The sequence below is a fragment of the Cucumis melo genome, unplaced genomic scaffold, assembly GCF_025177605.1.
Source record: "Cucumis melo cultivar AY unplaced genomic scaffold, USDA_Cmelo_AY_1.0 utg000291l, whole genome shotgun sequence".
Lineage (NCBI taxonomy): Eukaryota > Viridiplantae > Streptophyta > Magnoliopsida > Cucurbitales > Cucurbitaceae > Cucumis > Cucumis melo.
Genome location: NW_026123892.1, coordinates 1,104 through 13,343, shown reverse-complemented (window position 1 = coordinate 13,343; position 12,240 = coordinate 1,104). Strand labels below are relative to the sequence as shown.

At 36.1% G+C, this 12,240-nt stretch overlaps 1 protein-coding gene across 14 annotated transcripts; it reads left to right on the top strand.

Moving 5' to 3' along the window:
* The first annotated feature begins 2,034 nt into the window (after window positions 1-2,034).
* Window positions 2,035-11,970, top strand: LOC127145829 (cyclic nucleotide-gated ion channel 1-like). Of its 14 annotated transcripts, XR_007817534.1 has the most exons (8): window positions 2,038-2,541; window positions 2,662-2,748; window positions 3,307-3,451; window positions 4,901-5,021; window positions 5,517-5,607; window positions 6,036-6,228; window positions 9,837-9,981; window positions 10,263-10,574. XR_007817534.1 is itself a non-coding variant. In XM_051080708.1 (6 exons), the coding sequence occupies exons 1-5, from the start codon at window positions 2,488-2,490 to the stop codon at window positions 5,588-5,590; spliced, it is 435 nt and encodes a 144-aa protein (XP_050936665.1). In that variant the 5' UTR covers window positions 2,039-2,487; the 3' UTR covers window positions 5,591-5,607; window positions 6,036-6,190. The 14 variants fall into 14 exon arrangements, 5 of the variants coding, with proteins under 5 accessions (XP_050936663.1, XP_050936665.1, XP_050936666.1 ...); XR_007817535.1 differs by having other exon boundaries at window positions 2,036-2,541; window positions 5,525-6,228; window positions 10,263-11,964; XR_007817533.1 differs by having other exon boundaries at window positions 2,036-2,541; window positions 5,517-6,228.
* Window positions 11,971-12,240: the final 270 nt, after the last annotated feature.

Genomic DNA, 12,240 nt, shown 5'->3' with positions numbered 1-12,240 from the left:
CTAGTTAATATGACAATTAGGTTTAAAATCCAAATGGAGTACATGTATCCAATGGTAAGTACAAAAGCAAGATTAGATTCGTAGATTGTTTTTTAAGGAAGTTCAAATAATGAATTGTGCATCAGTTTGAGATCTTTGCCTTATAAATATTCACTCATTAATGGAGATAGAGTGTTCTGTTCAGTTGGTGGTTGTGAAAAAAAAAAGGGAAAAAGATTTGTGGTTTTCCTAATCCTAGATCATTCCTCAAGTCCTAATTAAGTCGTTCACGTGGTTTTCCAATCCAAGTACAATTTCATAAGGTGATGAACAAATTCTGCCCTTAATACTATTACTTTTAATTTTATTGTCTTTCTAGTTAAGGCCTCTCTTGCATTTTTCTTTTTTTCTCACAAAGAGCAGATATAAAACTAGGAAACTTTTTTTACCCACCCATGTCCTGGAATTTCTACCGAATGCTAAAGATATATCCATAGCTCCAGCAAGCATGATAAGAAATCAAAAGCTTGATCATACATTGAAGTTCTTAACAACTCTTAGTTAATGAAATATATACATCTAACAATCTGTCATTTTGATGCTCACTTTCTGACAAATATACCATGTTAAACTTTGGACCATTTGATTAGTTAATAGATAACATTATTTTTTTTAACAAAAATCATTAATCTTACAATACAGCTTAAGAACTTTCTTGAAAAAGTTAGAGAAGAGGTTATATAAAAGAGAGTTACAGCTTTTATTTTTGGGTAAAAAGAGTAGGCAGGAGGTTGAAAAATGAGAAATGGGTAAAGAAGAGTTTATTGTGATCTGTCAAAATTTGTTGGTCCAGAGGGTGGGGGTTAATTTGTTCCTTGGTTAAAGGAGATTACCAAATATTGAAAAGGAAAAACAAATAAATAAAATTTTGAAAATTTTATACATTAGATAATTAAGTGTGATTGAGAATCTACGTCAGCAAGCAGCAGCTACGGGTGGACCTTCTTTGTATTCCAACTTCGAGCCATTTCCACAATGCCTTGAACGCTCACATTTTTGCGACATAGATAGCTATTTAAAAAAGGGAGCTTAAGTGCTCTTTTACAATTTTTAAGCAATGCTTAGATATAGCCAATAAAGGTACTATAAATAATTTATGAATCTCTTGCTATCCTAGTATTAGAAATTTCTTCAAGATTCTATTGAATCTAATTTTAATTTTGCAACTATTTCCAAAGTAAACAATAATAACAATATTGTAACGTTTCAAAAGAATTTAGGTTTCTTTATTTTTTTTTTTTATAGAAATGACTATGTACTTTTTTATATTTTCCCCATAAATATTAAACTAAAGTCATGAAATATGATAAGACTCAATTGTGATCAAATTATATGGTGGAAACTTATAACTAATTACGGAATACTTAAATAGGGAGAATTAAGAAATAAGAATGAGTTGTGATTTATTGTAAATTGTAGTTAAATAGATAAATGGTTGAATTTCGGGCACTAAAACGAAACATCGAATCGGCGCTCGATAGGACACATTTCCACACCTTTTGTTTTTTTCTCCACGTGGCTATAGAAATACAAAATAAATCATTTATGGAGAAAACATAGTTTGATGAAAAGTTCTGAAGAAATTATTTTAAATAACAGAATTTATTTTTTAAAATATTTATAAATAAAATATTTTAATGACATATAGTTATTTATGTTTAATAAGAAACCTCTCCGAGATAAATTTTTTTATACTTGATAGAAAAATATTTTATCTGTTTTATTATTTTTATTAATATAAAAATAGAGTTGTTTTAAAAATTAGAGTCGTTTTTAAATATATTAAATTTTTAGATTCTATTAAATAATGTCTATTAGTAAAATAGTATCACTATTTATAATAGTTTGTCTAAAAACTATTTAAAAAAACAAGTGCATTAAGTATTCTTTTGCAAAAAATGTGTATGCACGTATACATTCTTTTAACTTTAATTATATATTATTTTTTTAATTCAAAATCTCTAATAACTTAGTTAAAAATTAAAAAGTTTCATTTCATTTCATTTCAAATTTCAAAAAACAACTTCCCTTCGCAGCTTCTCTCTCATTTCTAAATTTCTTCATCTTTCTTCTCAACGGCAACTATCTCCCTCCTCTTCCCCCTCTCTCCGCCTCCCCTTCTCTCTCGATCTCTTGTCTCCTTCGTCTTCCTCAGAATCTTCACTCTTCCTTTCTCTCAATTTCTATTCTCTAAAATGAAGCATCCACCCAAGAAACCCTATCTTGCTAAATACCCATCTCGCCGATCCACTGCCATTTTCTATTCCATGCGCTAACGGCGCCGGAATCAAGGGCGGAAGACCCCTCGGAAGCCTATGTCGTCTTCCAAAGAAAATGCTTCACCGTCAGATCCCAAATTCCCAACTCCATGGTTCCCGATTCCAAACCCTCGCCGACTAAGTTGAAGAGCCTGCTCCATCTTCTAACCCACTTAAGCGGAAGCTCAGTATGGAGACCGTTCCTGAGAATTCCATCCCTGGGTTGTCTGATTCTGTTGTTAAGGTAGTTTACGTGGTGTGATTATGGATGTTTTGGTATATTTTTTTCTTAATTTGTGTGGTGAAATGATATTTTCCTGTAATATGAAAAATTAATTTGGTCTTATGTTGAATCATCTCACAGATTAGAGAAGATGTAAAATCTGGTGTAGAAAATTTAACAGAGGAGTGTGTATCCACAATGGCAGCCGTTACTCGGCTTCTAATGAAGGTTTTTATCTTCCTCGTGCTAATATGCGCACCTGAGTGCACCCCTATCCCTGCAACCGTGTACTAAAAAAAAGTTGCAGTTGTCCAAAATGTCTATATATAATTTGTATGCCATCCTTTATATTTTTAATTTTGTAATTTCGTAGATTGGTTGAACTGACTTCAGTATGCGGTTGAAATCATAAACTCAAGATTAATCATCAAGTTTTGGACCTTGTTAAGTGAAATTAGTTCTATTACTAAAGCATGAAAAAAGATAAACTTTAATAAAGATTAGAAAATGTTCGACACTTTATAGTCTTGATTTGTGTCAAAGACTACTTAAAGCATGAAGTCTCTCATCATGATATTGTGAAAAATTGCATGCCTTTAGTAGTTCATGGTCTCCACTGTTCTTCCTTTTCATGGTTAACCTTTTAAAATGAATCGAATACAATTTTAAACACCATCTTTATAATCTCAGAATAATTATGCAGGGTTTATCAGAATAATATGTTTGTTTCTTCAGATATACTTAATATTTCATTGATTGCTCATTCATTTTGGTTTCCATTTTTAGTCGATTATGGTGGCTCACTTTGGAAACTTGTTACATAGCTACTGCCAAAAGCTTTAAATTGCCTTCCGGATGCACCTCAAAATCAGCTTCATTCTTTGTGTTTTCTAATTTCTAGCTCACTCAATTCAGCCATGGATGTACGGAGGTAAGTAAAGTTCCCTTTTGGAATTCAAGTTCTTCTGTACTTCTTGTTGGAGTTTGAGAGGCATTTTTGTTGTTGTTCTTCTTCTTGCATAACTGTGGTTGTGGAATTTGGGTTTTAGGTAGTGAAAGAACTTGTATTATAGTTTTATGTGGTAAAAGGAATTGGACCCACTTGCCATATGTTCACTCAATTTGATTTTTTACTGTAAGTTGAGTCAGTTGTGGTCATTTTGAAGGGGTTCAACTGCATCTGGGAAGTTGGGAAGGAGTCAAAAGGGATTTTTTAAGCCAAAACTGACTTCTCTCACTTTGCCAGAATTGACTTCTCTCACTTTCTTTCTCTGCACTTCTAACTTCCAAAGTTTTTGTGACTGTTAGTAGTTTCATCAAGTGTTTGTGTTTGCTACTTGGTTATGCTTCATAATTGCTTTAGATTCACAAAAATACTATAACCTGTAGCCCTGTAATTCTATCCATTTCAGGAGTTTGTGATCTTTTTGTGTGTAGGAACTAACACAAATTGAATATTTAAAAAGTGAAAAGTAGTTGGGTTTGTAGAAAATAAGTGCCATTTGGTTGAGTTATGACTACTTTTGAAGATGGTTTTATTTTAACTATGACTGCATTTGCTAGTTTGTTTTTTGGTACTTCATTCACCATCCATTTTCTCTCCATGGTTGAGTTTCTCCCCTCATTTATTTTTTATAACATTCATTAGATCACTCTTTAAATCATTCAATTACAAAGGAAAGGCTACTTCAATTCATCATCAGTAAACTATTTTTTTCCTTTAGTAACAATCACTCACATCATTGTCATTTCTCTATGTATTGTCTATAGACCAGGGCGATTTCTAGTTCTCTTCTAAGATTAAATAATTACCAGCTAATCATTTAGGAAGTATTGCAGTTAAATGGTTGTTGGGTTGTCAACTATACTATTTTTTATCTGTTTTCTGTGTGCGGTTGAAATTCTTCTGATGTCCCCCATCTCCTGTGATTCTTTTCTTCAAAATCAAATAGTAGAAGTATCTGTTGGTTCATTTGTTCCACTTGCTTTGTTCCCTGTCCAGGAGTAAACCTTCGTATATTGGAGAAACATGCTCACTGAGAACATTGAGATCAATTTCAACAAGCTTTACTACTAGTTTTGATAGGCTTACGAGTTTTGGAAACATAAGATTTGATCGAGAAGTTAGGAGTAAAGGTTTGGGATATCTTAAATGTTTGGGTGATAGGAACCCGGTATTTCTTCATTTGTGGAATGAAATACTTGTCATGTTGTGTGTGATTGCTACCTTGTTGGATCCTTTGTTCTGTTACACCTTGTTGGTTGATTAAGGCAAAAGATGTGTTGGATTTGACAACAAGATGAGAATAGTAGTTGTAATTGTTAGCTCAATCATAGACTTCCTCTACATAATTCTTATAGTCTGTCATTTTCATTTTAGATATTCCAAATTTTATAATGCAAAACCTGATGAAGCCGATGATGGTGTTTGCACAAGAGCTTGGAGATTCTTTTTATCTTACTTCACAATTGACGTTCTTTCAGTTCTTCCACTCCCCCAGGTATGAAACTTCAGCCTTTTGCTGGCTTAGATTCTATCAATCTTATTGTCAAATTTGTCCATTCCATTTGTAACCAAGGATTCATTTGTAGGACAAGAAAGATAATCATCATTTAGAATATATATGTGAGAGTGCACACACAAAAACAACTAATTATTCAAGCAGAAACATAAAAGCATAATTTACGGAGCATACTGTCCTAAGTTAAGTTTGTGCTATAACAAGATATCCACTCTTGATGTTAAAACACAAAGTCGTATTGTCTAATCCCTTTAGTAATCTACAAGAACTCCAAAGAAATAAGCTCTGGGTCATTATCAATTTTGTTTTCCATCCTAAAATATTCAATTATTCTCCTCTTTGGGAAATTATTGGAGGATGACCATGATTGAGATCTCAAATCTTTACACCAACAGCTGTTTGAATGTCTTTTCTATCTTTTCTTTCTTCTTACCTGGGAGGGGTTAAAAATTTTCATTTCTTGTGCATTATTAGCCATGCAGGGTTTACAGAAAGATTTGAACTTTTCATTTGTGGTCGTGAGCTGGCCAATGCATTTTTCGAATTGATCGATCGTATTTATCAGGTAAGAGGTGATTATATCAATCATTAATGTTAGAAGGGTGCACAGATGATGAAACTTTTTAGCCAATTTCATGGCATTTGAAAGAGAGAAAGTACATTAGTATTGAACTCAAGTTAAACTGGATAGTCTATCACCTTTTGGAAGATAACTTTCCTGTACTTTGTTCCATCTTGTATAGACCCTTTCAGTCGAAAGGTTACCAAAGGAATCGTTTTTGTTATGTGTTATGTGCTTAACTCCATAACAATGTGCGTCCAAGCTCTACATGAGCATTCTATTCTTCTTGCTTGGTATACTTGTGCATTATTGGTTTATGTGCCATGTCAAGAAATAATAGTTTCTATTGGAACGTTTTAGTGTTCCGGTTCCATGATAATTGGAATGGTTGTAATGATCTTTTTCTTTTAAAACAAACAAAATTGGCACAGAGGATGATTAGAAGACCAGATCAGGCAACACAATGAGAAGCATGGCTCAGCTGTTTCTTATGTATCTCGTTTCTTATGTAATGACTCTTTGGACTTCAATTGCCAAAAAGATGAGGATGATTCTTATGAAGTGACACTTGATGATGATTTTCTTACTGCTTTGGAATATGGAATGCCACCAGCTTCTGGACTGGTATGCTTGTCTTTTCTGTCTGTCCACTTTTATGCATCTCGTTTCGGATGGGATCCTTAATGCACCGCTAGTGAAACTCTAGATCATTCCATTCTTTTGACATAATAAAATCACAGAAAAAGTAGATTAGAGAGTGGCCAATGAAAGTATCTTGAATAGATATTTCATAGCTGCTATGAAGTTTTTCCACATGCAAACATTTAAAAACCAGCTGCTGAAGTCTCCCATGTGAAAGCAACTAAGCAAGTAGTCTAAAATTTTGAAGTGCATACAAATTAACGAATCTGGGATGATATTTGATCTATAATTAAATTGTGGAACGTATGATGGATGTTTCGTTGTACTTGGATGTTTAGTATCCCTTTTCCTCGCTGTAATAGATGGAAGAATTTAACTTTCAAGGAATTGGAATTGATAGATTATATGTAGACCCCAAGATCGTAGCCTTTTTATTTATTTAGGGTGATGGTATTATTCTGATGCATGTGAAAAATACTCGTGTGTAGGCGGTGGTTTTAGTTCTCATTCCAAGCTTAAGAGGATATGGATTTAGATACCCATCAATTGATGATTTGTGGGGTATGTGGGAAAAGAACTAGGGGTTAAATAATTTGCAAAAGACCAATGTAAGCATCCAATTAGTGGATAGGTCCTATATGTTAGCCCCTTAGGCATAGTTGAGGATGTTCTTATTAAGGCAGGAGGACTTATTTTTCTCGCTGATTTTAACATCCTAGATATCCATAAATTTTTAGTTTAACCTCTTTAATAAAATTTGATAGAAAATCTTGTTTTCTTTTTGTAGGAATAAAGGAAAAAATGGAGTCTAATCGAATTTGGAACCTTTGCAAGCAAGGGGAAGTTTTCTGTTCCCTATCTCTTTTTTCGATCCTTACAATCTTGCTTAAAATGCTTTGAAGACAAATTAAAGTTTTAAGTGGGGGGTAGGGTTGTAGCTTTGCATGTTCTATGTCCTTTGGGAAATTTTCATTTTGCCAGAAATGTTCAAATTTTAAACTTTTTCAATGTCTTTATTCTTAAAATAAATACCATGTCTAATTTGCTTTCTAGTTTAGACAAGCATGTCTGCCTAACCCTTGAGCATGGAGCTCGGGTTTGTGATTGTGTTTGTCATTTGAATATCTTAAATATGTTGAAAATGCATTCTTTGATAGCATAGAAATGCGTAGAAGACATGCTATTCATTTTCTAAATATTGTAAATACTGTACATACTTAATAATATGTGTTGAAAACATGTGCTGTTGAAAACATGGCCTAACCAAAACCAGATCTGCCTAGCCCTTAGAGTCCAGCCGGTTAGGTCAAGTAGAATGCGTTGAGCTCCCTCAGTATCAGAGCTTGTGTGGGGAACTCTTCACTTTTGGCCTAACCAAAACCAGACCTTCCTAGCCTTTAAAACCCAACCGGTTAGGTGAAGTAGAATGCGTTGAGCTCCCTCAGTATCAGAGCTTGTGTGGGGAACTCTTCACTTTTCGCCTAACCAAAACCAGACCTACCTAGCCCTTAAAGTCCAGCCGGTTAGGTCAAGTAGAATGCGTTGAGCTCCCTCAGTATCAGAGCTTGTGTGGGGAACTCTTCACTTTTGGCCTAACCAAAACCAGACCTACCTAGCACATAAAGTCCAGCCGGTTAGGTCAAGTAGAATGCGTTGAGCTCCCTCAGTATCAGAGCTTGTGTGGGGAACTCTTCACTTTTGGCCTAACCAAAACCAGACCTGCCTAGCCCTTACAGTCGAGCCGGTTAGGTCAAGTAGAATGCGTTGAGCTCCCTCAGTATCAGAGCTTGTGTGGGGAACTCTTCACTTTTGGCCTAACCAAAACCAGACCTACCTAGCCCTTAAAGTCCAGCCGGTTAGGTCAAGTAGAATGCGTTGAGCTCCCTCAGTATCAGAGCTTGTGTGGGGAACTCTTCACTTTTGGCCTAACCAAAACCAGACCTTTCTAGCCTTTAAAACCCAACCAGTTAGGTGAAGTAGAATGCGTTGAGCTCCCTCAGTATCAGAGCTTGTGTGGGGAACTCTTCACTTTTCACCTAACCAAAACCAGACCTGCCTAGCCCTTAGAGTCCAGCCGGTTAGGTCAAGTAGAATGCGTTGAGCTCCCTCAGTATCAGAGCTTGTGTGGGGAACTCTTCACTTTTGGCCTAACCAAAACCAGACCTACCTAGCCCTTAAAGTCCAGCCGGTTAGGTCAAGTAGAATGCGTTGAGCTCCCTCAGTATCAGAGCTTGTGTGGGGAACTCTTCACTTTTGGCCTAACCAAAACCAGACCTTTCTAGCCTTTAAAACCCAACCAGTTAGGTGAAGTAGAATGCGTTGAGCTCCCTCAGTATCAGAGCTTGTGTGGGGAACTCTTCACTTTTCACCTAACCAAAACCAGACCTGCCTAGCCCTTAGAGTCCAGCCGGTTAGGTCAAGTAGAATGCGTTGAGCTCCCTCAGTATCAGAGCTTGTGTGGGGAACTCTTCACTTTTGGCCTAACCAAAACCAGACCTTCCTAGCCTTTAAAACCCAACCGGTTAGGTGAAGTAGAATGCGTTGAGCTCCCTCAGTATCAGAGCTTGTGTGGGGAACTCTTCACTTTTCGCCTAACCAAAACCAGACCTACCTAGCCCTTAAAGTCCAGCCGGTTAGGTCAAGTAGAATGCGTTGAGCTCCCTCAGTATCAGAGCTTGTGTGGGGAACTCTTCACTTTTGGCCTAACCAAAACCAGACCTACCTAGCACATAAAGTCCAGCCGGTTAGGTCAAGTAGAATGTGTTGAGCTCCCTCAGTATCAGAGCTTGTGTGGGGAACTCTTCACTTTTGGCCTAACCAAAACCAGACCTTTCTAGCCTTTAAAACCCAACCAGTTAGGTGAAGTAGAATGCGTTGAGCTCCCTCAGTATCAGAGCTTGTGTGGGGAACTCTTCACTTTTCACCTAACCAAAACCAGACCTGCCTAGCCCTTAGAGTCCAGCCGGTTAGGTCAAGTAGAATGCGTTGAGCTCCCTCAGTATCAGAGCTTGTGTGGGGAACTCTTCACTCTTGGCCTAACCAAAACCAGACCTTCCTAGCCTTTAAAACCCAACCGGTTAGGTGAAGTAGAATGCGTTGAGCTCCCTCAGTATCAGAGCTTGTGTGGGGAACTCTTCACTTTTCGCCTAACCAAAACCAGACTTGCCTAGCCCTTAGAGTCCAGCCGGTTAGGTCAAGTAGAATGCGTTGAGCTCCCTCAGTATCAGAGCTTGTGTGGGGAACTCTTCACTTTTGGCCTAACCAAAACCAGACCTGCCTAGCCCTTAGATTCCAGCCAGTTAGGTCAAGTAGAATGCGTTGAGCTCCCTCAGTATCAGAGCTTGTGTGGGGAACTCTTCACTCTTGGCCTAACCAAAACCAGACCTACCCATCCCTTAGAGTCCAACCGGTTAGGTCAAGTAGACACATACATATATGAGTCTAAATTCATACATATATCAAGTAAACTCAATGTGAATATGTGATTCTAAATTCATTTAATTTCGCTTTCAAATTTTTAAGAATGAAGTGACTTAATTGAATTCAATTTTGGTCGTTTCAATCGCATGATTAAGTTTGATTTCTAAAAGATGTAGGCTGGAAAAGGAGGTGAGCTAACATTGAATAGAAGAACCATAACAAGAGGGGCACTGGATTCATTGAGAAATGGGCGAGAGATTCCATGGCTCCCATTTCTTTAACTTTTGCAATCGATAGTAATGTCGATCTTGACAGGTAATGTTAATCTATTTAAGTTGAGAGGTTTGGAATACTTCATGAAAATTAAGGTTGATATAGTCTTTAATTTAATGTTGGTTTTGTAAAAAAAATTAAAGTCTGCTGAATTTGAGATTGGATATTGAAACAACTATCTTTTTTACTTGAAAATCTGAATGAAATTGCATTTCTCTTTTGTTTGAGTCGGATTCTGCTTTTGAATCTTGGAAACTTTTTTGATTCATGTTTCTGTAATGTTGAATGGGTATGAAACAAAGTTAGGGGTTGAAATCTTGCAGGAATGTTGGAATGAAGATTTAGGAATTAATTCCTCTTTCTTAGAAGAATCTAAATCTATACAAAGGTCTTCTTTTTTGTTTCCAATCATCTGAGGTAATCTTGTAGGTTCTTTAATTCTTGGTGGAAATTCTAGACTACCTGAGGTAATTTTTGCTTTCTTAATAGTTTTTGTTGCATGTTTTCATGCCATTCTTGAAAATCTTGAGGTTGTTCTTGATTGTTCCCATGTTTGGTTTAGGTTTGTTTTGAACACCTTTTAGGTTTGTTTGAGACTCAATTTGTTGCATCTACACACTTAATTGCTATTTTGGGACTTGAAGTGCTTTTTTTACAATGTTTGAATTTTTTTGGTAAGTTATGACTTACGAAATTATACTTGAGCATTGTTAGGCTATTTTTTAAGTTCGAATGGTACTTAGACATGTTGGTAGGTTATGAGTTATGAGTTACGAAATTATATTTGTTGGGTCATTTTGATAGTTCAAGTGATACTTAGACACGATTTGAACAACTTTTAGGTTTGTTTGAGACTCAGTTTGTTGCATCCACACACTTAATTGCCATTTTGGGTCTTGAAGTGCTTTTTTTACAATGTTTGAATTTTCTTGGTAGGTTATGAGTTACGAAATTATACTTGAGCATTGTTAGGCCATTTTTTAAGTTCGAATGGTACTTAGACATGTTTTGAACAGGTGTTAGGTTGTTTCGAACTAAGTTTGTTGCACATACAGACATGATTGCCATCGAAGGGCTTTTTCCACACTTTTTTGAACTTTTTGGCAAGTTATGAGTTACAAGCTTTTGCACTTAAGCGTCATTGGGTCGTTTGAAAGCTAAGACGTGTTTCGAATGCCTTTTTGGTCGGTTTGAATCTAAGTTTGTTGCACTTACACACTTGGCATTCTAGGTCTTGAAGTGCTTTTTTTCAATCTTTTTTGAACTTTTTGGTACGTTGTGAGTTACGAACTTACAGTTAAGATTTGTTAGATCGTTTTGAAAGTTCAAGTGATACTTGGACATGTTTTGAATGCGTTTTAGGTTGGTTTGACACTAAGTTTGTTGCACTCACACACACGGTTGCCACTTTGGGTCTTAAAGTGCTTTTTTCACACTTTTTGAACTTTCCGCTAGGTTGTGAGCTATGAACTTACACTTAAGATGTCTTAGGTCGTTTTTTAAGGTCCAAGTGATACGTAGACATGTTTTCAACACCTTTTAGGTTTGTTTTAAACTTAGTTTGTTGAACTTACGCACTTTGTTGCCATTTTGGGTCTTGAAAGGCTCTTTTCTCACTTTTTTTTAACTTTTTGCTAGGTTATGAGTAACGAACTTACACTTAAGCTTTGTTAGATCGTTTCTAAAATTCAAGTGATAATTAGACTCGTTTTGAACACTTTTAAGGTTGGTTTGAGGGTAAGTTTGTTGTACTTACACATTTGGTTGCCATTTCTTTTGTGGTCTTTGAAGTGCTTTTTTCACAGTTCTTGACTTTTTGGTACGTTGGGAGTTGTAAACTTACACTTAAACTTTGTGAGGTTGCTTTTAAGGGTCAAGTGATACGTAGGCTCGGTTGGAACACTTTTTAAGTTTGTTTGAGACTAAGTCTGTTGCACTTACATGCTTGGTCGGGTTGTGCCATTTTAGGTCCTCGGTGCTTTTTTCACTCTTTTTTGAACTTTTTAGTCGGTTATGAGTTGCGAATTTACACTCAAGCAATGTTCAGAGGTTTTAAACTCTTTTTATTTTGGTTTGGAACTAAGTTTGTTGAACTTGCACACTTGGCTGACATGTTGGGTGTTAGAGTGCTTTTATCGCACTTTTTGGAATTTTGGTCGGTTGTGATTTGCGAACTTATACTTAAGCATTGTTCGATCGTTTTGAAAGCTTACACACGTTTTGAACTCTTTTTAGGTTGGTCTGAAACAAAGTTTGTGGCACTAACACACTTGGTTGCCATTTTCGGTCTTGAAGTGCTTT

Excerpts from the sequence above, each read along its gene's own strand:
- LOC127145829 (XM_051080706.1), top strand. The coding sequence starts at position 2,488 with ATGGAGACCGTTCCTGAGAATTCCATCCCTGGGTTGTCTGATTCTGTT. Across the intron at positions 2,542-2,661 it reads TGTCTGATTCTGTTGTTAAG|ATTAGAGAAGATGTAAAATC; the intron begins GTAGTTTACGTG and ends ATCATCTCACAG. Across the intron at positions 2,749-3,344 it reads TTACTCGGCTTCTAATGAAG|CTACTGCCAAAAGCTTTAAA; the intron begins GTTTTTATCTTC and ends CTTGTTACATAG.